Source organism: Poecile atricapillus, chromosome W (genome assembly GCF_030490865.1).
Source record: "Poecile atricapillus isolate bPoeAtr1 chromosome W, bPoeAtr1.hap1, whole genome shotgun sequence".
Classification (NCBI taxonomy): domain Eukaryota; kingdom Metazoa; phylum Chordata; class Aves; order Passeriformes; family Paridae; genus Poecile; species Poecile atricapillus.
Genome location: NC_081288.1, coordinates 7,891,711 through 7,916,597, shown reverse-complemented (window position 1 = coordinate 7,916,597; position 24,887 = coordinate 7,891,711). Strand labels below are relative to the sequence as shown.

Below are 24,887 nucleotides of genomic sequence, written 5' to 3'. Positions count from 1 at the left end.
ATATCTGTATGTTTGTGGATCTAGCTGACAGCAGCTCTAATCCAGGTGGTGGTTAAACACGCGCTGAAGCCCATAAGTATGCAAAATGCTGTAAAGAAATGGGACTACTCATTTGTCTTAACTCTTGCAAATCCTTTGGTACGTGGCAAAAAGACTTCAGAACTTTACAGGGCTGAGCATTATTGTTAACTGCACACATTGGCTTTCATGGGACAATGCACAATGCTGGTACTGCTCTGGAAGTCAATTTATGTGTGACATGTGACAACATGCTCTGGTTCAATCCAAGCAGACAGCCTGTTTAACTCACAGACTAAACATATTTTACTACCACTGTCCAAGGCTGCAAAGTCAGCACTGGGCATCTTGGCAGCAGGGTGACAAGGGGCTCTCAGGACAGCATCTCCAGTGAAGCAATGAGGGACACCTATAGAAAGCAGTTGCCAGCTGAAAGACTCAAACTCTTCATTTGAGCTCCTTGGTGGCAGCACACAAAGGTCAGGGTCATGATGCAAGTGACTTAAAGGCACAAGAAAGAAAAAGCAGGGATGTGACAGGAATTTTCTTCTGAGCTTTATTTATGGCATATAATACAGTATCTCTGCTCTGGAAAATCACTTGGCTGCTCAAAAGTCCTCTTGCACTGCAAAGCAAGATCTAAAGGGAAGTGTTTACACAGTACTGGTGACAATTCAGCTGAAAGGGAGCCTTTGTCCTTTCTCAGTGTTATAGCAGAGCATCAACAAAAGCAACAAATTGGTTCATCCTCCCAACCCTCAACCACAGCTGAGCTCACCTCATTCCCACACAGGCTGATGTTAAAGAAGTGGAAGAACTTGGTCCCTCGGGAAGTGAAGCTGGGTCCACTCATCAATGAGCCCACCTGGCTGAGATTGCTAAAATTGTAATTCATGCTCTGGTTATCCTTGACATAGGACACCAGGCAATCACTGAAGCAGGCAGAGTGATCCTGAAAGGCAGAGACATCCATTAAAGAGCAGTTATAGAACAGCAGCAAACCATTCACCTAGGAGTTAAAGCACGGGTGCAGACAGGACTGCTTTCCTTGCTAAGGGGAACTCTGCCCTATTCCTGTAACTGATCTTTCCCTTGGGATAATTCCCATTCCCATTTCAGTCCCTTGCAATCACACATCAGGACTAAAATGTTCCCTAAGCCTGGTTTTTCTATTGTCTGCTGCATTAGCCAAGAGAATGCAATTTCTTGCTTTGCTTTGTTCTGGGTGCTTTTAGGATCCCAATGTTCCAGCTTAAAGCCCTGTAAACAGACCAAAACACAGCCTTGGTTACACTTGCATTTTGTAAAGGGAACACAAGAAACAGCTCAAGAAACAAGGACAGGATATGAACTCAGTTGAAGACAGGCAGAATACAAACAAAGTGAAGGTACTGTTCTTCCAGTACCTGTGCAGCTCCTTGAACATGATAAATGTTTACTTATGCTTACAATTTCATGTAAGTGGGACTTGTTACGTGTTTCTAAAGGCCCAGAAACATCATCCAGCTGAGGGAGTCCCTGAGTTTAAAAGAGCAGGCATCTGGGATAGTTTTGGTGGAGGTAACATAGATATTTGTCCTGTTTGTACACTGTCCACAGTACAGCTTCTTGAAATGAACCTTTTTTTGAGCTCACGTTGTCACTTATCTGATTATTTACAAACAGAAATTAGACTAGTGACCTGTTTGGAAGAGTGGGCTCATTGGTCATAGCTATACTCCAGTGCTCACAAGGAACATGCCTGTAGGAAAGCACTAAAAGCAGCCCTCTGAGAGCTTCCAGCCCAATAAACAGTCTGCCCTTACCCAGAAACACTCAGGTTGGGTACCTTGGTGCTCTTGCTGCCAGGCCCACATGGGATGCAGGCCTCCCAGCCGTACACCTGGTGGATGGACAGGAAGGTGTTGGCTGGACACTCCATGCACTGGCTGGTCTCCTTCTCGATGAAGTGTCCTGGCGGGCAGGGCACGCAGGACGAGGCAGACTGCTCGGAGCCCAGGGCACAGGCCCGGCAAGAGGAGGCGACTCCATCCACTGCGTTGGTCACCGTGATGGAGTAGATCTTGGCCATGTCATTGATGAACTGTCTGCTCTGGAATGAGAGACAAGGAAACCACCCCAGTGTCATCACACCGCGGCACTGGGACACCACCCGCGTCTCTGTGTGCCAGTTCAGGGATCAGCTTATCCATGGCTCTGTCCTTCCTCATGGATGATTATTTATTAACAGCTGCCTCCCAGGGGCTGCTTTGTGGTGAGAGCCACTCACCCCTTAGGAGAGACCCGTGAGCTTCAACAGAGGGCTAGAGCTCTGGCAGTGAGTGTCCAAGGAATGCTGTGCTGTAAAGCCCCACACATAAAGAAGTACTTACATCTTGGCCCTCATTTATTCTCTGAAAGGCCCAGGTGAATGTGAAGGAAGCATTTTTGGAGATGATGTGAGTGTAGGATTGTCTTTCTTTACTTCTTTCCCATGATTCCACCACATTGGTATTTTTTCGATTAACATCCTACAAAATTGGCATAATTAAATTTAAAAAAAAAGGAACAACAAAAAGTGTGGTCATACTACACTAAGCACCAATGTTTTATGATGTAGAGATTAGCGTATAAAAAAGACTCCACAATTGCACTTAACATTTAATAAAGCAAACATACTTATTTTGTTTTGCACAAGTGACAAATTTTCAGACTCTTCTAAATTGCCACCTAATTTCCAATCAATTCTCCTTAAATTAAGAGCAGGTTCCTTTAAAGAGACACTAAATATAAAAAAAGAACCGGCTTCCCCTTTCAGTGGAAGGGGCAAGGGAGCCACTGCAGATCCATTTGCCTTCCTCAGATAATGATCTTTCGAACAAACATCTGTCTGCTGCCCTGCTGATCCTCCAGGTCATTGACAGGATCAAGTCTAAATTTCCAAACTGTCCTCTTTCCATCCCTCTGTCCCACATCTTGACTTGTCACTCTGTTACTAGATGCTAACTCAACAGCACAAGAGACACTAATAATTTCATCGGTCAATTTAACAGGGAAAAATTGGCTCCTTAGTGTCCAACAATTACTTTTAGAGTAAGCAGATAGACAGGAATGGTTCACAATTCACGTAATGGAGGAATTTCACTAGGTCATTCATTAAATCCTTCCTGCAGGGGCACTGCAGATACTAAACTAATACCATGCTTAATCATAATAAACCAAGTGCAACTAATCACACCTATGCAGAGGTATTAAAGTGATGTGTGGAATATCAGTCATGGAGAAAAGAGGTCCCACTTACAGCCATAAAGTACAGCACACAATCTGCTGAACAGATGGTCTCAAAAATAAAAGTAATCCGTCCCAGTTCTGACCCAGTTGCTCCTGTCACTGATGTTGGAGGTCTGTTTAACACAGAAGGAACAAAACATTTACACAGTGCTCTCCAGACAGGCAGCAGTCAATCCTTCAAATTCATTTTCATACAGTGAACCATCAAAGTCCTATCACAGAAAACATGTCCTTGCAGAATGGTGGGAGCCTCTGCATTGAGTATCAGGTGCAGTAGGGTCATTTTTGAAGTGTCTAAGTTCTTGATGGTACAATTCCCTCCTTATAATGAACACCCAAATTTGACCATATTGGCAGGGAACCTTATTATTAAAATACATTACATACTTCAAGTGATTTACACCAATGTAATTGCATCTACCTCAGCTGAAAAACTGCAGAAGGAAGGTGAGCTTCATCTTCCACACCTCACCAGTCTCAACATTCAGCACCTGCTCTGAGCTAGGAGTCTAAGATCACTCTTTTGACAAAGACACAAGCACCTCAAGCAGATATTTCAGCCTGTCTGAGGGTTCAGGTGTGGTGGGATTCCCATTCTCCTGCAGTGCCTGCATCTCCCTGTTGGCTCAAAAGGAAGCACAGACTCTGCAGGCTGCCTGGAGCCACAGGGAAAAATAACTTGACTTTCACTAAAATACTTTTAGGGCAGGCTCCAGTATCTACCCCATGGCAGGTTTAGCTGGTTACTGTGGAATAATTTAGAAACAGCAGGATAGCAACATCTTTTCTCAGTTTCCAGCCAGCCAACTGGCTGTACCTTGGACTGAAGCAAATACTGCTAAAAAACAAGGTCTTACACACTTGCCTGCCTCAATGGACAAACTGGGGACATGGGAATAAAATTCAAGATTCCTCTCGTCTCTTATTCATTACATTATTCCACTTCAGAAAGGAAGACTCAGATCATCCCTAGGATAGTGTGAAAGAGGTATAAGAGACAGAAATAACTGAGAATAGATGAAAAAATATCCCATTCCTTACTTAAATCCTGGGATGTGCAGGCTCAAGATAAGATAGTCATTGTCAGAGCCTCCTGCCCCACTCTGGATGTGATCACCAGCCACCTCCCAACCTTCACAGGACAGAAAAAGAAAAAAATTTCAATGAATGGGTGGCAAAAGAAATCTACATTACCATAATTTTTAAACAATTCAGTAATTCACAGTATTTTAAAGATGCCTGATATGAACTACAGAACAATATCATGATGCTTTTGAATGAAGAATTTTAGCAATTGTATGAAGTGCTGATTTTAGAGGCAATTGTCACCTTTCAAATCAGCAAAGCAATTGATATTCCTTGACCTGTGCTGTGCAGCTCAAGGGAGATGATCCATCTGATATCTTTCAGCCTTAAAACAGATGAATCAGTGAATCTGCGTGTTAAATGTTAAGCACATACTTCAGTTCCCCTCTGCTCAACACATATAATTCAAAGCTTGAGTTACATCAGTCTGACAGGATAGATCAAACTGAGGAAAATCTGTCAGAGAAGGCTGGAGAAGTCCCAAATAGGATCATTTTCACCAGTGAGCTGTGACTGCTCTCTGCTGCAATTTTAGCACATGTGCAGAGAGAAAGCTCTGAGAACAAAAGGAATAAAATCACAGACTGTAATTAAGTTTTCAAAAATAATTATGTGTGACCTCGATGGGCATAGTTATCACAAAACAGAAAATGAGATATACTAGGGAGAAGACTAAACAATGTTTTTTTCTGTGGGGATATGAATGCATCTGAAGATGCATTAAAGCCAGTGGTGGGATCGGTCTTTGCTGAGGGGACTTCACACAGGCTTCAGCTCCTCCTCTGGTATACAAGAGGGTTTTTTTTATTGACATTGCTTCCCACAGGAAATTTCAAGCCTGGTGCAACTAAAGGGAAGGGAGGAAACTGTGCTGTGAGTCATGCACTAAGAGCACATTCATTTTGATGGGTACTCCTTTACAACAGGGATCCATGCAGGAGACAGGCACACAACGCAGGGAGTTTGGCTCACCATTCATCCCATCACACTTCGAGTTGCCAACATTAAAGCAAGATGTCTTCATGTTTCCTGGCAGGATGTTCCACCACTTATACTCAAATCCAAGTGCTGGTTCAGTCCCAGCAGGGCAGGCTTTGCACTCTAAAGGTGAGAGGGCAGAAAAGGATAACATACAACCAAGGCACATGTCAAACAGTGTTTTGAAGAAAATAAACACTGCTATTTTACTCTCTGATGCAAATAATAAGCAAAGAAAATAATTTGTTTCTTTGTAGTTTAACAGTCAAAGGACTTAACAGGACCAGGAAAGTGGAAGTGAGACCAGCATTTTATAAACTGTAGATCATAACCTTGTGGTAAGTAATCTGCAACTGGTCCCCCAAATCACACTTCCTTTTAATAGATTCACATGAAGGTTTGATAAACAAGAGTTCACACAAAATGCTGTAGGGGACCACTGGGCCAATGCATTCCAGAATCACCAAGCCAGAGTTTACGCTAGACAATGTTGCCAGGGTATTCTCCTGACTGGGCTTAAAATAAAGTTTTCACAGGAAAAAAATTTGTCATGGACAGGAGAATGGTTGAGGAGGAATTGCTGACTGTAAAGGTTCTGATTCCCTTCTCAGAATCCCTTAAAAAAACTCTCAGGTTGTTTGTATCAGCCAAGAAATGCATCCAGACCACAGCAGGTCAACTTAGAGCAGCAAATCCCTGATAAGGATGGGCTCAGGAGAGAAAACAGGTATCCACATCCTGCACTCCAATGTTATTTAATGAGTATTTAACACATAATGAACACTGCCTTATGATGATGTGTCACTAAACTAGTCACATGCAAGCAGATGACTGCTTTTGGAGACACATGAAATTTTATTGCAGGCTCCTACCCTGTGTCCCATCTGAAAATGTGCCTGGTGGGCAGGGGGTACAGGAAGATGAGGCGTTGTTGTAAAAGCCAGGATTGCAGGGTGGACAGTCCTGCCTCTCTCCAGAAGGAGGAAGGGTCAATGCATCGGGGAGATCCTCTCTGCAGATCTTGGGTTCAATCCACTTGTACATGATCTGAGTCTGGAAGGAGGAGACACAGCTCACACGGTGTACTATGAAGTTTTAGGACTAGATGCACCAATGAAGGTCCCCCTGTTAACTAAATTAGGGTATTCCCTCATCTGAGGCCAAAACCAGACCTTGCATATGCAGAACAATAAAGGGAAGCACGAGTAAGGGCAACAGAAGTGACTGGGTTCACAGGAGATTCCAAGATATGAGGCTTTAAGGACAAAACAAAAATGTGAAGCTTAAAACAATTACTATTTAATTAGTAAATTTCCTATTTAATTATTCAATTTAATTCCTATTTAATTAATTAATTTCCCCATGCAAGCAGTTCTGAGGAACATCAGATAAATAATTCTAACTGGATATGCAATCTCTGCATTTTAACCACAGTAACACAAAATATAACTTTTTGTGTACAAAAGCCCTTTATTGGGAAGGCATCTGTCAGCAGAGAGAACCTCAGGTTCTGCATTTTTAATTCATACTGCCCTGCTCTTTGAAAAGTTCCCAATTTCTCTCCTGCCATTTTTCACCTATTGAGAAAATGTCAAAACCATCCAGGAGCTCTCCCCAAACCCCTCCAATCCATCATCACATAAGGAGCAGTTTATAAACACTAAAATGACTCAGTCCATGGTGTTACCATACACAACAGTATCACCTCTTCATCATCACCCTCCTTGGAGGACACAAGTTTCTGTCTTCAGGAGAAGGATTGGGTGAGATGTGAAGACATAAAGTTGTGTTTCAAGTTTCATCTGACTTTGTGTCTCTCTCTGAAAGAGAGGTTTTATATCTCAAGATCAAACTCAGCTGAGTTTCACAGCTGAGAAACCCAACTGGCAAGAGTTTAACCTGTCCACAGCTCCCAGTCTGGGTATTTCCACCCTTTGGTCCCAGTAGTCTGGGATCTTTGAGGCCAGAGGCTCAGGTAAGGGAGATTTCACCTTCTGAATTTGATCCAGAGCCCCTGCCACCCTGGGCACTGAGCTGCTTGCACTCAGGGTTAGCCCTCTGGTAACACAGAGCACTCCAAGTATTTGATGCTTCTTGAAACTGTTTCAAAGAATAAACTGGAAGCAGCCTCAGTTCAGGCTCAGGCCCTGGTTCCCGGCAGCTCCAGTTAAGCCCAGGCTCTTACTCTCCATCCCTGCCTGTGCTTTGCTGCAGCCATGCCTGTGCCAGGTCATGTTCCCTGGCTGACCCAAACCCTGACTGACCCTTGGACACAACGTCCCAGCTTGACACTGCTCATGCCCTGTCTCCATGGACTTGTCTGGCCACCTTGGTTAAACCTGGCTCAGGGTCTGCTTTGCCTGCCTTGCTCAGGCACCGAGGGACTGCTCCTGCTGCCACACTGGCACCTCTTCCTATGGATCAGCCTGTCCTTGCTGCTCCTGAATTGGAGGATTTTCTGGAGCATCACCCTACAAATGCTCCAGCAGCATCAGGGTGCACAGCATTTAAAATAAAAGGCTCAGGAGCAGGCAAAGCACCTGTGTGGTTGCCCAGGGCCCAGACACACTGCAAACCACAGGAATCCTACGAATCCTACTGCATCTGTGCTGGGAGAAGAGGGTGACTGTGGTCATGTGGTGAGGGGTTTCTCAGACTGGGGCTGAAGCATTCAACTTGGGATTTTTAAACCAGCAGGTAGATGAAAAGTCAAGAGTAAAGTGCATAAATTTCCAGAGGTCCCTTCTACACATGGAGGAGGACAGCAGAAGGGAGACAACAATCTCACCAGGTTCAGTGAAAACCTGGTGTATTTTAGCAACCATGGATCAATAGGCTGGTCCTTTACAGCCACTGTTCCCCTGTAGATGGCCTGCAGAGTCAGGCCCTCTCATTGAGCTGCATCACATGGAGAGATGGCTGGGGGGTACAGAAAACCTGAACCAATTTCCAGAGGTGCAGAGAAATGAAACCAGTCCTGAAAACTCAGCCAGCATCTGTGTGCCTGTGACACCTGCTGCTGTCATTGCAACTGGACAGTGAAGGGTGTCTGCAGAAAAACCCACTTTGCATTCCAATAATGTCCATCTGTGAAAGGGAAAGCCACTGAAAAGGCAGGAAAAGGGTCAAATAATAGGAACTTGTTCAGTGTCAGGGAGACTTGGACCACACAGAGCAGTGAGAGAACAGCCCACAGGAGGCTGCAATTAAAGCTGTACCTGGGGGTGTAGCCGTGAACACTGCTGCTAATTTCTTGAGTCATTAGAGACAATTAACAGAGCAGAAATCAGTGAGCCAAGACCAGGTTGCAGAGCCTGACAGCTCTGGAGCTAATCTCACTGATGCTTCGTTATCAAATCATACGAGCTCTCAGCTGCACTTTAGAACTCACTCATCAGAAGACTACAAAATACTCAATCCTGCCAGCAAATATTAGGCCAGCAACATACAGGTGTTAGGGAATTTGATTATTTGCAATTCCATCTGAGAGATGGGATCTAAGAAAGATGGGAAAGGAAAGAGACTAAACAGGCCTGACCATGTGGCCACAACTCTATGGGCTTCCTATAGGAGTAAACAGGAGCTTCTTCTCCAAATTCCTCCAAATTCCACTTGACTACTAAGACTAAGCCAGGCTGCTCCACTAGCAGATCCCTCTATGAGAGACCAAGTGGATCTAAGGTCTCTGGGTGAAACAATGTCCTGAGAGTCCAGGTGATTTGAGGCATGCCATGGGACAAGGACATTACCAGCAGCCAAGCTCCTGCACGTGAACACTCCAGGTTATCTACCATTATTTTACCTGACCACAGGCTCTTCTTTGATGCTAAAACCAGGAGACATGACCCACATCACACCTATGCAGCCAAACACTCTTCCACCTGAAACAGGGATGGTCATATCCAATGCTCCTGGGCCATGGTATCACCTGTATTATGCCTGAGCACTGCTGGGACAGTCATCACAAGCTTAAAGATTATTAACAGAAAGATTATAAACAGCTAAAGAGATGGGTTTGTGCTGGGACAGTTCTTCACCCTGTGTTCCAGCAGCATGGAAGTATGGAAGTAGCCCCAGTGACCCCATCAGACCCAGCACAAGTGCAAGGAGCTTATCATCTCACCACAACACATGCCTTAAGCACTCCCATGTCTGGCAGATTCTTACAGAGGGCTGCAGAGAGGGCAGGCAAAGGACAAGCCCAAAGCCTCAGATTCAATACTGGAAGCAAAACTGGGAAAGTAATTGGGAAACCTAAAATGAACTACCTTGTTTTCAAATGCAGAGATAGCAATAAGGTCAGTGAGTTTAAAAATAGTATCATGCCTTCTACTTACTTTTCCCTCCTTATCACATGGAGTATGGATCTGGAAAAAGTCTTTGCTTGTGCATGGAGGTCGCTCTATGCATGCACTGGATCCCTCCTCTAAAAGAAAAGGTGAAAAACAGGATATTAAACTATCAAATGGTCCCTGGAAACAAATGCAACAGGCTTGAAATCTGGAGGTTAAAATGAATCATCAGAAAATTATACAATGAACATGAAAAATCAAGCTCTTAATGGAGTCTGCGTGAACCTCCCCCTGAAATGAAGCAGGGGAACAGGGAAAACACTAGCTATGCTTATATCGTCACACTGAAATTCACTGACTCAGTGTACACAGGGACAATTATTAGGAAGGAGTTTTTTACTCTGAGGATGGTGAGACACTGGAACAGGTCAGCCAGAAAAGTTGTGAATATCCCATCCCTGGAAACAAAGGCCTGGTTGGATGGGGCTTTGAGCAAACTGGTCTAGTGGAAAATTCCCTGCCCATGGCACAGGGGTTGAAATGAGATGATCTTTAAGGTCCTTTCCAACCCAAACCATTCTATGATTCCCTAAAACCCTCACCTCTTCAAACAGAAATTTATACATTTTACCAATAATGGAAATATTTTCTCATTTGGTAAGGAACAAAACCACTCTAATCCTGTAGAAACTTCCTTACAGTGCTGGCCCAATTTTTTCTCTTGCCAGATAATTTTGCAATATTTCCATTCCCACTGTGAGCACAGGCACAGGTCCCCAAGCATTTGCAACCATCAGTGATACCAGGTGCTATGGTCAGTAACTGATTCTTCAAGAACTTTCTAAAACTACTACAAGGAAAAAATCTGAAGACCTTTTGGCTATGAAGAACATATTAAGACCATGTCATTTGAAGATCACCACCTAACCATAGCTGGAAATGCAGAGGATTTTGGGACTAGGTTTTTCAACTAGATCACCACATTTTCCAACCACACAGGAAGCAGGAGCAAGCCAGGGGGGAGCATTTGCAAAGGACATTCCTCATAATGTGTTCAGGCTGAAGGTAGCAACGGAGCAAATTCGTGTCATCGCCAACCTATGACACAAATTGCCACGAGAGGGCAGAGCACAGCTGTTCTACTTTTCAGAAAAACTATCCCCTTCCAGGTCATAAAGGTCTCCATCCCTCCAAGTTAACACTGATGACACTAACAACGTTTGACTGTGGCCCATTACATATCTATGTGCCCTCTGCATACTTTGGGAAGTCATTCATTTCCCCTTTACATATCAACTGGAGACCATCATTACTGGATACAACCACTCTCACTTCTGAAACAGACAGTGTCTGTGCATACTCACACCTTCCTGGTTTTGCTTATCCCATTTGGTTTATGTACCTGCATAATACATTTCTTCTTTACACTTGGTGCACTCCTTAGCCCCTTTCTCAGAGTAAGTGTCTCGTGGGCACACCTGGCAGCCAGATGCACCTGGTTTGTCACTGAAGGTACCAGGCTTGCACGCGAAGCATTCAGATGTGTACGCAACTCCTGCAAGAAAAATCCTGGGTAAAGCACTGAAAGAGACACATCTGTAACTGCTGCCTACCTGGGCTTATGGCTGAGAGCAAACCATCTGTATAAAACAGCATAAAAATCACACTCTGATTCACCACTTACTTAAGACCATTTGGCTTTTCTGACTTATAATTTAGGTCTTCAATCTTTATACCGCAATGAAAGTCTGACCCATCTAAGAACCTTATATGACACTCCCAGTTTTATTACACTTAGACCAGGACCAGAAGAGCATTTCCAGATAAAACAGGTCATTTGAATATTCATTCAACTGTCACTGTTATGATAGATATCCATTTATCACTGCTGACAGGCTTACCAATAACCATGGTCTTTCTATACTAAATAAAGGAAACCTGTTATTCCTTTTTCTCTCTATTTGCTGATTTAGACTTCTCCAGTAGATGGCAACATTTACCAGATAAACTAACTTTTCACCCTTTCTTCACTGTGAAGTTTTGCTGTTCTGCTTCTGTTCTTCAGAGGAGACAGGGGGCAAGGGACTAAAAAAAGCCACTCCAGTGCTGTAGGCACAGCAGTAGAAATAGCACTTGGCAAACATTGTGACAGAAGAGTGAGATAAAACCTCAAAGACAAATTCTACTTACCTTCAATTGTGATGTTCTTCACTAAAACTGGTTTTACAACTTTGGAGCCCATGAGAATCCCTGTTGTTCTCCAGTATAATATATTGCTACCTGATTTCAGAGTTACCTGCAACAATACACGTGAGTTAGAAAACATCCCCTTGCCAAGACCTTGCTTTATTTCCTACTTCCAATATTCAGATTTCTTGCATCCTAGCAGCTTTTCTTATGCTGTTTAGTGGGTCAAGAGGTAATGGGGAAACAATAGACAGATGCTGTACAGACGTATCTGAGGCGTGCCAAAGTGTGCTTTATAAAAATATTTCTCAACACCCCAGCTGGAAAACCACCAAGAGCTGTTTCTGACCTTGTTGTAAGCAGAATTTGGAAAAAGCTGTTCCTGCCTTTATCTAATTAACCCTGGCACTCAAGAGCTTTTATCTCCAGCCTTATGCTCAGAGATAGTCAATCAGTTCATTTTTAAAGCCTTGAGATACACTTTCATAAAGAAACTTGTCACGACCCAGAGTTCAAAAATCCAATTCACAAGTGAGTTTTGTTTGTAGGTTTTAAAAATCAAGCTCTGCCTGTATGTAGCACTACAGTATCATGACCAGGAAGGCAGGCACAAACCATGGCATTCTCCAGCAGCAGTCTCATCCCTCCTGCTCGCTTCTGACCACAAACAGCAGATGAGATGCAGAAAACAACCTGGATTCTGACTGTCCTGACCCACTTGTTTTCATGGTGTGCAAGTGGCTGCACAGCCCCTGTGGAAGGCTGGTGGGTTGGTGGCATCATGGCTGAGGTCAAGGGCAGTAGGAAGGCAGGAAAACTCCAGCAGCAGTTTGGGTGCCTTCTGCCTTCAACTCACTTGTGTAACTACAGTATCACTCTCATCACTAAAAGCAGCAGGCTCACCAAGCCCCTGCCTGGCCTGCAAAGCTGTTCCATATCAACTAGCCCAGTGCAAGATGTCTACTGCCAACAGCGGGATACTGACCTGAAAGTTCTGTATTTTCACACAAGAAAAGGGATAAACTCTAAAAGCATAAGGGTCCAGGATAATGTGATTCAAAGCAGTGTTGTACAGGCCTGGCAGGACCACAGTTTTTGTTCACCCAGGATCAAGAACTGAAAAATTTAGCAAAGTGGAAATACAGCATATTGTATCTCCCACACCCAAACATCTCCTACCCATAGGGGCTGAGGAGAGCTGAGCTACCATATGTAACATTGCAACTGGGACCATATTGAAACAAGCATCAGGTTGTGTGTGGTGAGATACCCAACACCAGTCTCAGAGCAGCAGGACTCACCTGCTGAGAGCAGAGACTGCAGCAGCTGGAAAACTGTGCTCACAGAGATACCCTGACAGGATTTGCAGCACAGGAAAAAACCCTCCAGGACAGCCAGAATTATTATCTCACCTATCTCGTGTGTCTACATTTCAGCCTGCCATCCCAACAACTTTCATAAACAGTGACAACACCTGCACACCCCAGATGATGAGCTCAGATGACACCATCTCCCACGCAGACTGCCTACAGCCCTCAGCTCACCCAAGCCAGTGCCCTGGCCTCAGATCCACCTCTCAGCTCATGTCACCCACCCCTCCTCAGCCATCTCTCCAGCCTCCCAGTGTAACTTGCACTTGTCTTGCACCTGAGCTAACAGGCACTCCAACCACAGCTGGCTCAGGAATACAGTTTCTCCTCCAGGAGGATAAGCAGACCATGGAAAACAGAGAGTATGCTGCTGCCTATGCCCACAAAAGCCTTTCTCTTCTGGCATAATGCCAGCTGTGCTGGGCCTTTGCTGATGTGGCTCTGGGGACAAGGGTATGATGGTATAGTGGAAGCCCCAGCTGCTGAGCTGGTCTGCACAGAGCTGCTGTTCACAGAGCAAACTCAGCCAGCCAGGTCAGGGGCCAGCCACAGGCCTCCTACCCCAACATGGACAGGGCCACATCCGTGCTGCAGGAGCCACCCTGGTGCTGCCAGCTGGGTTTTCACACAAGCCCCATGGAGCAGAAGCTCGATGCAGTCCAGCTCTTCTGCACACACTTGAGAATAAAATGCCTGTCCTTCTGGTCTCCACATACACACCCCACTCCTACTGCTCTGCCGAGACCCAGAAAATAATCTGTTTGTTCTCATGAGCAAACAACTGTTGTACAAGATTTCAATTACAATCATGCAAAGTGATTGTGGCATGCAGATTTGCATAAATCTATTTAACCTCATAAAACACTTGATTCAAAGCCCAGGGAAATCAATACAAAGTCTTGCATCCATATAATTTCCTTTGGGATCAGCCCCTTGGGGATCTCCATGACTTTTCCCCTCAGTACTAGGAAAGCTCTGCTTCTTCAAATGCATTCAAAGGAGCTGGCCTGTATTTGGTGTCTGGACATAGGAAATTAAAGGAAATAAATGGACAAAAACTTTATGAAGGGATTTTTCATTCACTTACAGAATGAGAGCCCCATTCCCCGTTGTCTGTGAGCTTCACCCATTTGTCTGCTGTGGACTCCATTTCTTTGCACTGATCATTTTGTATCTGTTGATAAAAACACAAATCAGTGACTACTATCAGGTGCATCCCTCTATCAGCATAATGACTTCTGTGAATTAAAAGAGTCAGCTCTGTTCCTGTTGTCTGTATATTTAGACAGCTGCCTTACTTATGGCAAAATAAACCCCAAACTTTCAACATCTGCTGCAGCTTAGCAGTGCCTCCAACAGTTCCCTGTGACACAGATGGTCAAAAAAGAGCAGGATGAGATGATCTCAGACTTGTCCTCACACTATATGGTCAGACAAGGATGCTGAGCATATTGTCTTGCTGTTTCCTCCTTCTCCTGAGCCTATCAAGGCTTAATTGTCTAAAATCCAGAGGCTTCTAGGTCACAGAGGAAGCAGGAGTGGACGGACCAAAGTTGGAAGACAAAGTGTTTTCTCTACAGCCAATATGTTTGTCTTTGGCCTGCTGCCACCTGACCTAGGGATGAGAGTAATGCTACTAAGGGAGAGGCAACATGCCACGGGGTGTCTGTCCTGGCAGAAGTCTGAGGTTGTTTGTCCCTTGGCCAGGCCCAGCACAACTCAGAATCATTTCCTTACAGCAGGGTTTGGTGCACTTCCTTCTTCTTAGACCTGTCTTCTCAGATGAAAAAGTATGTGCGTCTCTTAGGCACAAGATCACATATTCAGCTTTTATTGCACCAGGGAAAAAGGCCAGTTCAACACTTTCAGACACTTGACCTGGAGTCAAGGATCCTCCTTAAAGCTGCTCCATGTCAAGTCTGAGATAAGTTGTGCAACCACATATCCTCCAAAGCAGCTGTACACTCAATTCCCCCCTAGCCCAACTGCATTGAGGAAAAGAAGTGTGAAGCAGTACCTGTGCAAAAGGTAGATCCCTAATTATTTTGTGCAACTTAAGCTACAGCACCCTTGTGTCTAGGTTCCCACCTGCAAAGAGGAGGTAAGAATTTATTGCCTCTTCTCATCAGGTGTAAAGGGCTTCAATACGTAAATGGAGCTGAGGAAGAGCAGATCAAACACCTCACCATTACCCAGTAATCTGCCACTGAAATGCCACTGTCCACAGTTAAAGTGTCATTGTTAAATATATTTAAGCATGAAGGCATGCTGGAAGAAAAAAAAAATTGACTTTTACAGGAGCATTAAATATGGCTTCCTTGAAATACTGAGGCTGACTAGAAATTCATGGGCATTTCTATAAAGGACTTCACCACTCATTGCTTCTTGAACAGGGAATGATAAATTCAGAGAAGGCAAATGAGTGGGATATGGATAAAAGCAATAATCAAGAAGCCATTTTCAAAGCCAGTGCTCAGAGAAACAATATATTTGATCTATTGCAGGAGCAGATCTGCCAGTCAGTCAAGCAACTGGAGCTGGGATTCACAATCCTGGCACATTCACCTGACAGCAGAAAGCATAGCTGCTGCATGAAGAAGGCAGGATGGTCTAACACAAAACAGCAATGGCTAAATAACATTGCCTGCATGGTCTGTTATTGAAGTGCAATAGCAATCTATCACACTGATGGAGCAGCATGAAGGTGCCTCCAACAGGTAATTTTCATCCCTCTTTCCCAGCTCTGCTAAAGATAAGGATACTTTGCACTTTTTCCCAAACTTCAAAAAATATTAACCAACAGCAGCTAAGACTTCTCACTACTGTGAGGTGCCATGAGCTGTGTTTTTCTGATGAAAAACAGCTTCTCAGACAGATGCAGGGCCAGTAACAGAGGAGACTGAAAATTTCCAGTCATCTGCCTCCCTGAGTCACCCTCCCATTACATTTTTTTCTGTCCCAAATGGCAGAACAACATGACAAGGACAGGTGGAACCTTCCAAACCTCAGTAATGTGAGGCATCTACACCTCATTACAAATCCTGGTGCTGGACAGCAACCAGTCCATCCAGGTGTGCAAAGCAGGGCTGCCTTCCCCATTCTGGTCACTGCTGACCAGACTGTTTTAGCAATTTGAGTGCAAGGCCATGCCAGGCTGTTCCCATGTCAGAGCTAATGATCCCCAGCAGCTCCATTCTGCAGCACAAACACATCCTCAGAGCCTAATTCCTACTGAAAGTCACCTGAATGTCTCCTGCTTTTCATTTCAACTTAATTACTAAATTACTAGGACAAAAATTGACCTAAAACTAAAGGTCTCCACACTCTGCTGACTTGGAAGAAGTCTTTTTAAATGTCAAGTCCCTTCAAAGACATCTCCAGGCAGAGACCCCTAAATGGGAACATCTACCACCAACACCTGTCTTGCAAAAGGCTGGACTAACTGGGTCAATCATGACCCCTAATGGAAAAATCCCAGTGCATGGCAGACAGAATTAATTCAGACTGAGTTTTGAAGATTAAATAAATGCCACAAGACAGTATTAAGTGACAGAAAGAGAAGCAGATTTTTTTTTATCCTGTTCAGCAATAATAAGTTATGGGCATGCGGGGAACTTAAAAGGGGGAAAGCTGCTGCTAATGATCTTTATCTGTGTTGAATTCTTACAATATAAGGTTGGATTCACCATATAAAAGGCCTTACAAAAAATTCAAAGAAGATGTTGTTGTCAATATACTGGTATTCAAAGAAGACAAAGCCAGATTTCTTCAGGTGCACAGCATAGATGAGAGAAACTGTACAATCATCCCTGTTTGACTCTATGTAATTCCCTCGAGGCGTCCATGAAGAGCTGGTGAACATAAACAAAACAAGCCTCAATTGAGATCACAGATACTGAGGAGACATTTTGTACACTACTATACAAAAACATGTTACATAATAAAGACCTCAGAATCCCACAACAGCTAACTGCAGTGTATTTTAAAATTTATTACAGGATCTCAATTTATTTTTCATATACAGTAAATATAATAATTCTATTTTATATCTATTTTAAATGTTACATGAATAATATAATACTTTTTTTTAAAACTGTGCATGGGAAAGGATATGGTACAAAAAATTTAGGACTCAGCCAACATAAGAAAGGTTTATTATCCACAGCTTCAATACACCTTCAATTACACTCAGAAATAGCCTTCTGCAAGCACCACAGGTCTCTAAATAGGCTGTAAAAGGACCTTTTAGCCACATTTACTATACCATGACCCTGGAGCTTTCCAGCTGCAAATAAGAGCAGCTCCAGGCTGCTCTTAAACTCACTGGCTGCTGATGAGCCCAAGGAGACTGTGTTGACAGCGAAGAGATGGAGCTACAGATTTCACCTCCCGCCACTCCTGTTTGCCATTAGCAGGGCTGGCTACCCTCTGCACAGCTTAGATGAGTCATTTGTGCCACTGAGCTGTCACAGGTTTACCCACAGCTGCCTAACCCAGGTGCAAACAGAATTTCTTACTTGTTGCAGCTGTCAGCTTTACTCTCAGATGAGCCAACCGCCGTGTCCATGAAAGTTGCCACGTTGGAGAATCCTGCTGGCAGCTCATCCCACTCATCAAACTTGATCCCACTGCCCAGTGAGTAGGTCCCCTCTGCACATTTGCTGCACACCTGGTTCTTCATCTCCAGGTACTCACCAGAGGCACAGGAGAAAGCTGGGGAGACAATAATTTACAACACAGGAATGGATTCATCCATCCTTATTAATTTTTAATTTTTTTGACACTTAATTAATTAAGATTGAACTGCCACTAAAGGGAACAAAACAGAATGTCCCAGTCCCAGGAACATAACAGAAGAAATGCCAACATCAGCTGCAAAACTGAGATGTACACCTGGGCTTTCAATGAAGTGGCACCACTGAAACCAAACCCCAGTGACAGCTCCTGATTTGCAGCTTACATCCATTGGAAAAAGAAGATTTTTAGAAACAAAGTCTCTATTGACAGACTGTGTCCAAAAGCAATTTGTGAAAATAAGGATTTATAATAGAGTTCTCCTCACCCTTGCTCACCCAACTGTTACACCTTGAACTCAATTAAAACCACCAGTACTTGAGAGCCAGAACAGACCTTTCTCACTCACCTCAGCTAAGAAGGGCATACAGCAGCAGGCTGACAGTAATATAACACTAAAAACCTTGGCTGAGAGTAGTTAACCTAACCCAAAGGTCTCTCTGTGTTTCTCCTCACATGAACTACCTACAAAGCCTCAAACATCTTGCCTGATAAACTACGTGGTCTTGGAAAAGGTCACCCACAGGTCTGTGACTAGAAGATGACGATCTTTGATTAGGGTGACATTAACATGCTGAAAAATAACCACTGGTTGTCAGCACAGCAAAAACAGTATTCTAAATCTGTGTAAAGGGAAGTACAATTAGGAGGTATATTCACAAAGTGCTTTTTTTTCCTGATGTCTCTAAAATCATTTCCACCAAATAGTTGTATGCTCCTTGTTACCCTGACCACATCTCTGCCTGCAAAGGGAAGATTATTCCCATTATAAAACAGAAACCTGGACAGTAGCTTAAGTCCTGTATGCCTACAGAGCTCCATGGAATTGTAACTCCTGCCTGGACACTCGTTTCAATAGCAGACCATCCCACTTTCCCTCAGTGCCATGCTGCATCATGTCCTCTTTGATACTGAACATCCTGAATGGAAAACAAACGAGCACTTTCTGCAGCCTGTAACACTTCCTACGATGTTTGCAGATTTTTTAACTTAACTACTATACCAGTCAAGCCAAAGCAGGAGCCAGAGCAACACACACAACTCACATCCCAAGAAATGATGGGATTTTCTCCGTTTCACACATGCCACGTTGCACAGTGACAGATATTTCATACACTCTCTTTGACAGACATAAACTCATTAGCCTGAAACTGCAGGGTGAGACCAGACTGGCAGCCAAAGTAGTGAAACGCCCAAAACAATGATGCCAGCTGAAATCCCAGAAAATGTGATTGCACAGATGTGCCAGTGTTTATCTAAACTGCAGAAAAACTTGTTTCATTGTAAGCACTTTGATTAGCTCATGGCTGTGTAACACCAGTCTCCATCTGAATCCAACTAACAGTTCAAGCTCCCATTTCTGTCCCAGTGCCAGCAGGATTTCTTTCTGTGATTGTCCTTGATGCATGCCACTGGAAAGCAGATAAAAGGTATGTTTTGATGGAATGATCTGCCAAAGGGTCATTTTTCCTTCTTGGTCATACCAGCATACTCAGAATTTGAACCAGTGGCCTTCAAGCCAACAGATTTCTAACCCTGTTGCTCACTGGTGATGGACCAAGAAAGAAACAGGGCAGGATCCAGGCAGAGATGGGTGTTGGGGTGGGAATAAACAAGGAAATCCTGCCATGGTGGATTTCTGTGAAAGACTGACAGGCAAAAAATCCACCCTCAGTGAGGGCAAGTGGTTCACTATAAGCAGTGGCACAGGAGGTAGAGCCAACACCCCACCTGACTGACTGTGTGACCCCAGCTCACACCATAGGATCTCCTGCACCTGGGGTGAGAAACAGCTTTCTTCAGAGATTTGGACAAAAGCAGTGAACACATCCCTGTGTGTCCCTGAACTGTGACCACCCTTTGTACAGCTTTTCACCTTAAATATATAAAGATGTCCTGACTTACTGCTTTAGCATTATTAATAAATCTTGCTTTATTTTTTCCTTTTGAAGGGTGCAGAGAGAAGCTATCAGGAAGGGAAGCAGACAAGTAAGCTCTCTCTTTGAGAGAGACAATTCAAAGACAACATCTTTGAATTCTTTAACAGTTTCAATTTATTTTTATTTTTTTTTAAAGAAAGCTAAATAGCAAGAAATTGAGAGTGCTGTTTAACCATTCCAGACTGATGAAATTCAACTAAGGAGTCAAGAACCATGAGTAACTCACTGCTATAATGAAGATGCGAAAGCAGCAGAGCCTCCTCTGCAGAGATTATTACTTTAACTGAACTAATATATTTTAACCCCTTGCAAACTGATCATTTGAGAGAAGTGTACAAGAGATAAGGCCAGCTGCCATGCAGGACAAGCCATCTCTCACCTTCCAGGAAATAAATGGCCTTTTATCTTACTTAGGTGGGGAATTACCTTCTTTCCTTCTAAGAACTGTATTTCAAAGGCAGCAGCATTTCCCATCAAAACACATCCCCCTGCAAGCAAACTGGCTCTGAGCATGCCAGCTGCTTGGCAGGTTCAATTTGGGGCTGAATGTGGCTAATGGCAACATGAACCACTTTCAACATTGGAACAGATGCAACATTTGGTCTCGTTCCAGCTGGAGGAGAGTGGGGAGGAAACACAGTCTGTGGTGAGCATGGTCTCCTCTCCTAGAGTCCCACAGCTTGGTCTTCCATCAAGGGGGAAACCAAAAGCCAGGGCAAGCCTTCTTTAATCTAAATTGCATCAGTTTGAGAGGTCTCACAGCTGGAGACAGGGAGGTCATAGCCACTTGTGGAGGCTCAGACAGATGATCCATCCCGGGGCATCCCAGGAGCGTCTCCTCCCTTGTGGCTGCTCCATGTCACTCAGAGGTCTGAGCACAGATGCAGCACTTCCCCAGAAACAGCTGGCATTACTGCAGCATCGCCGTGTTTGTGGGGGGGACACACACACAAGATGCTGCCAACAAGAAGGGCTGCATCACAACATAGGAAGTTAAGGAGTGATGCAAAGTTTTGGGAATATAAATTCTGCATTTTAGGTGTGTGCTCTGATTCGTCGTCCACTAAACCCTCCCTCTTGCTTAAGAATCTGGAGGAAAACTTTGTCTTCCACATTAGAGACTTTGTGAACGCTTCTGACACCAGAGTCCATTTGTTTAGGCATTTGATACTTAATTTTCAGAGAAACTGTCTCTACAGAATAACTGGAGATCACTATTTCCTGTCCCTAAGTGCAAACTTTATTATTACACCTTTCAAACATCATTTGGGTGCTACACACCAGCTTACACAGAGCAACACAAATTGTGAAGACTGAATGTGATCTTTCTTTCTGTGAAGAAAACTGTGAAATGTATGAAAAGATTTCATTACTTGCCCCACCACGGGCATTTTTAAAATTGGAAGAACATTTCCAGAGGCAGTTAGGAACAGAATGACACACGGTGGTGCTGGATACACTGCTGCTTTTGGAGCTGACGCAATTATTGGTGATTCACTGCTGTAGCTTTCCTAAGTAGCTACAGAAGGAAAAAGAAATATGTTGTGGTTTGTACAGGTGACTAGGCTTTCTCAGAAAAAGATGCTGTAAAGTACTGTTTAACTAGACATTGCCACAGGCAGCCACACACATTCACAGACAAATGCAATAACGCTGACAGTGTACACACTTAATAAAAAATTGACATGAGATACAGTACTAATAGCCACTGCTGTGTAAGGCTTGTCAAACAGACCTCATTTCATTCTTTAAAAGGATTAGAAGTCACTTGATAAAGGTGATGGAGCAGATGTCATAGACTTAGGGCTCCTAATACAGTTAGCTTAGTTTTGCATGTCACTCTGATGAAGAAAGGTAGTGCTGCACAGCAGCAGCAGGCACACCTTGAAGGGACAAAGACCTGCCTGAGTAACAGATCTCAGATGGGGCTGTCAATAGGAAGCCAGCCTTGAGCAGGGAGGAAGGGGGCAGTTCTGCCTGCCCAGGACTGAGTCTGATGGCTGCCCCCATTTTCCTCAATGATCTGCAGGCAAAAAGAAAAGGAATGGTATCAAGATTGGCAGGGAAGAGACTGTTAACAAGCCTGAGCCCACTCAAAGTTAGTGTGCTTTAGCAGAGTCAGAGGTAAAGACAAGCTGCTGAGGCCAAGGAGTGCCAGCCCTGCCTGCAGAGGGCTGAAATGTATCCCAGAGAGCAGCAAGCTGAGGATGGGAGCAGACACACCATTCATCAAGAGCTTCCACTGTCAAGGCATCCAAAAAAGGCATTAGTGAGATCTGGATAAATTTAGAGGTGGAGGTAGAGATATGTAGGATGAAACGTGTATCTCACGAAGGAGATTGTTATAATACTGCATATAGATGTGATTTGGCATTTTTATGAGGTCAGTACAAAACAAAAGGACTTCAAATGGTTTTAAAATTAGAGGTAATGTCGTGCAGTGAGAGATCTGAAGCGTTTAATCTGTTTAGTTTATCACAAGACTGAGAGTCAACTTGATTAATATATAAGCATCTCCAGGGGGAGAAAACACAAGATCGTGCTGCACTCTTTAATCAACCAGAGAAATGCATAAGAAGAGCTACCTTCTGGAAGCTGAACCCAAACAAACTCAAATTGGAAACAGCACACAGATTTTTAATAGGAGGAATGACTGCTGAAACAATCTGTCATGGCATGTGATGGACCCTTTGTCTCTCGAGTGTTTCGCGCCATAACTGGATACCATATGGAAGAAAAGCTCATGCCAAATACCCATTATCAGCCCCACCATCAGCCTAGCTGGGTGTATTTTAATGGTCTGCGAGGTCAGACTAGCAAATCTAATTAAGCCCCCTACTCTTTAACTCCGTGAGTTAAGATCAGTGGTGTCCTACCTCCCTCCTAGGACACACCATGAGGACTGGGGCACCCCGAAGCAGGAATCCTGCCCACGGTGTCACCACTTCAGAGGAGTGCTTGCAATACATCACTTGGCAGGTCTGATTGCACTTTACAATCACTTTGCAGACATGGAAACAGCTCCCCAGAGGGCAAAACAGACCATAAACAAGCTTGTCTCATTTGTCCTCTGACTGCAAGTCTCCAGGGTCACATTCTGTCCTGTAGTACAGCGGTGGCCCTCCTGGTGATTTTGGTGAACTAGGATCAATATTAGTAGGTGCATTTCTCTTCCACTAACTGACCTTAACATTCTGACATTGCTTAACTCTCAGATGCTGGGGATCAGGACAGGGTTATCATGAACAGAGTAGATCCTCACATGTATTTGGCTACTCAGCTTCTCCTGAGGTCTGAAACTTTCCTCTGGAGTGTTTTCTCATGTCAAGAATCTTTCAGATACACCATGAGAGGGATCACAATATTTGAGATTTCACCAGAAGATTAACCAAAGCTGTCTCAATACCCTGCATCCTCCAACATCAAACTACAATGTATTAAACTGCTTTCCTCCCTTCTGCAGCCCTGGCCACTCAGTCCTACCTCTTTCCTTATCCAGCTTCTCATCCCACACCACTTGGACCCACTACTTGTACCTCCACCACTCTTCTCAGCAGACTTTTTCCACCAGACATTTCTTACTTAACAATATCTAAAACTATCTCAGGTCTTCTGTTTATTCTGTTTTGCCACTGAACATGTGCACATTTATGTGTATTCTTCTGTATCTCCCTGGCTCTCAATAATTAGGATAAAAAAAAAAAAAAAAAAAAGACACAAGACTGGATTTTACCAGGTTGTAACAACATTAGAAGGGGATAGCAACTGAGCAATTCTACACAAAGCAATGAAAATACAAAGCAAAGATAATCTCAAACACTGGTTTTCCATCTCTCCCCTCTCCATTTCTCTGTTGTTCATCCAAAGCCCCACCATCTGGGATTCAGGTGAGATGCTGCCATGTCCTGTAGGCAGAGTCAGGGCTGAATTGTCTCAGCCTCCCATGGGCAGAGGTGGAAATATGTGGTTGGCAGCATCAGGCAGCTGTGTCCCTGAACAGCTGCTGTTTTCAGCAGACACGTGCCACAGGCCTAGAGGGGAAGATGTGGCCAAGGACAAGCACATGGAGGCTTTTCAGTGATACCCTGGGGCATCGGGGTCCACACAACATGGAGCCAAGGACCAACCAAAATACAGAATGAGGAGGTAAAAAAAGAAGACAAAGGATGAGAAGAAATCATTGCTTTATTATTAATGTTTCCTATAATCTCGCCAGCTTCAGAATGTCTTCTGTGAATAATTTATATGAGGCTTCTCCAATAGACTGTGAATAATTGATGTTCGTTTTCTTCAGTCATTATTTCCCAATGTGTTACCAGGAACTAGACTGAATCCTAATTAAAAAAAAAGAAGAAAAAAAAGTCTGCCTAGGCTGTTTAGGCTTGAAATGTGATCATACTGAACCCTGATATAACTTGTGATATAAAGTGGAAAGAGTACCTTCCACTTCCAAGAGTACTTTTGGTGGAAGACTTTTGCATTTCATAGGAATAAATAATCTTTCCTTGTATCCAAAAAATAACGAAATAGAGCAAAGCTTTTTTCAGTTCACCACTCTTCCCCAGCTGGTGTGGCACATAGGACACTTTTATTAGCACTTTATTGCATTATTTGGACACTGAAAGGTGTGGGTTTGGAATGGAAATAATCAATTCACAGCAGTGCGGTGCAGAGAGCAGGAAAGCAGTGATCACCAAGAGGCTGGGAAGCACATTTGCTACCAGGGTGTCAATAGTCATCCCAGTGGAGATGGCAGGAAACAGATCTGGAGGTGAATGAGCAGCTCTCCAGCCCCTACTGACTCCATCAGGCATATTTTGATTGTTCATCAACCAAAGTGGTTCTAGTGTCATTTGATGTTCTCTGCACACACACACACAGTCCTTGCCTCTCACCCCTCTACCAAGCCTTAACAAATCTCTAGGTCTTGCCAGCTGCTTCCCTATTTAAAG

At 43.9% G+C, this 24,887-nt stretch overlaps 1 protein-coding gene across 2 annotated transcripts in view; it reads right to left on the bottom strand.

Annotated features, from left to right (window-relative positions):
* LOC131592411 (endosome/lysosome-associated apoptosis and autophagy regulator family member 2-like) overlaps positions 1–24,887 on the bottom strand; it is a 93,306-nt gene that overhangs the window by 13,331 nt on the left and 55,088 nt on the right. Inside the window, exons 3-15 of one of the 2 annotated variants that reach the window (XM_058863904.1) lie at positions 17,719–17,914; positions 16,905–17,052; positions 14,289–14,375; positions 11,835–11,940; positions 11,047–11,199; positions 9,690–9,778; positions 6,225–6,405; positions 5,347–5,475; positions 4,330–4,420; positions 3,299–3,401; positions 2,391–2,528; positions 1,847–2,110; positions 797–970 (exon numbers count right to left, since the gene is read on the bottom strand). In XM_058863904.1, coding sequence (XP_058719887.1) covers positions 797–970; positions 1,847–2,110; positions 2,391–2,528; positions 3,299–3,401; positions 4,330–4,420; positions 5,347–5,475; positions 6,225–6,405; positions 9,690–9,778; positions 11,047–11,199; positions 11,835–11,940; positions 14,289–14,375; positions 16,905–17,052; positions 17,719–17,914 — 1,859 coding nt within the window. The remainder of the gene's footprint in view (positions 1–796; positions 971–1,846; positions 2,111–2,390; positions 2,529–3,298; positions 3,402–4,329; positions 4,421–5,346; positions 5,476–6,224; positions 6,406–9,689; positions 9,779–11,046; positions 11,200–11,834; positions 11,941–14,288; positions 14,376–16,904; positions 17,053–17,718; positions 17,915–24,887) is intronic. The other variant, XM_058863905.1, reaches the window with a different exon arrangement.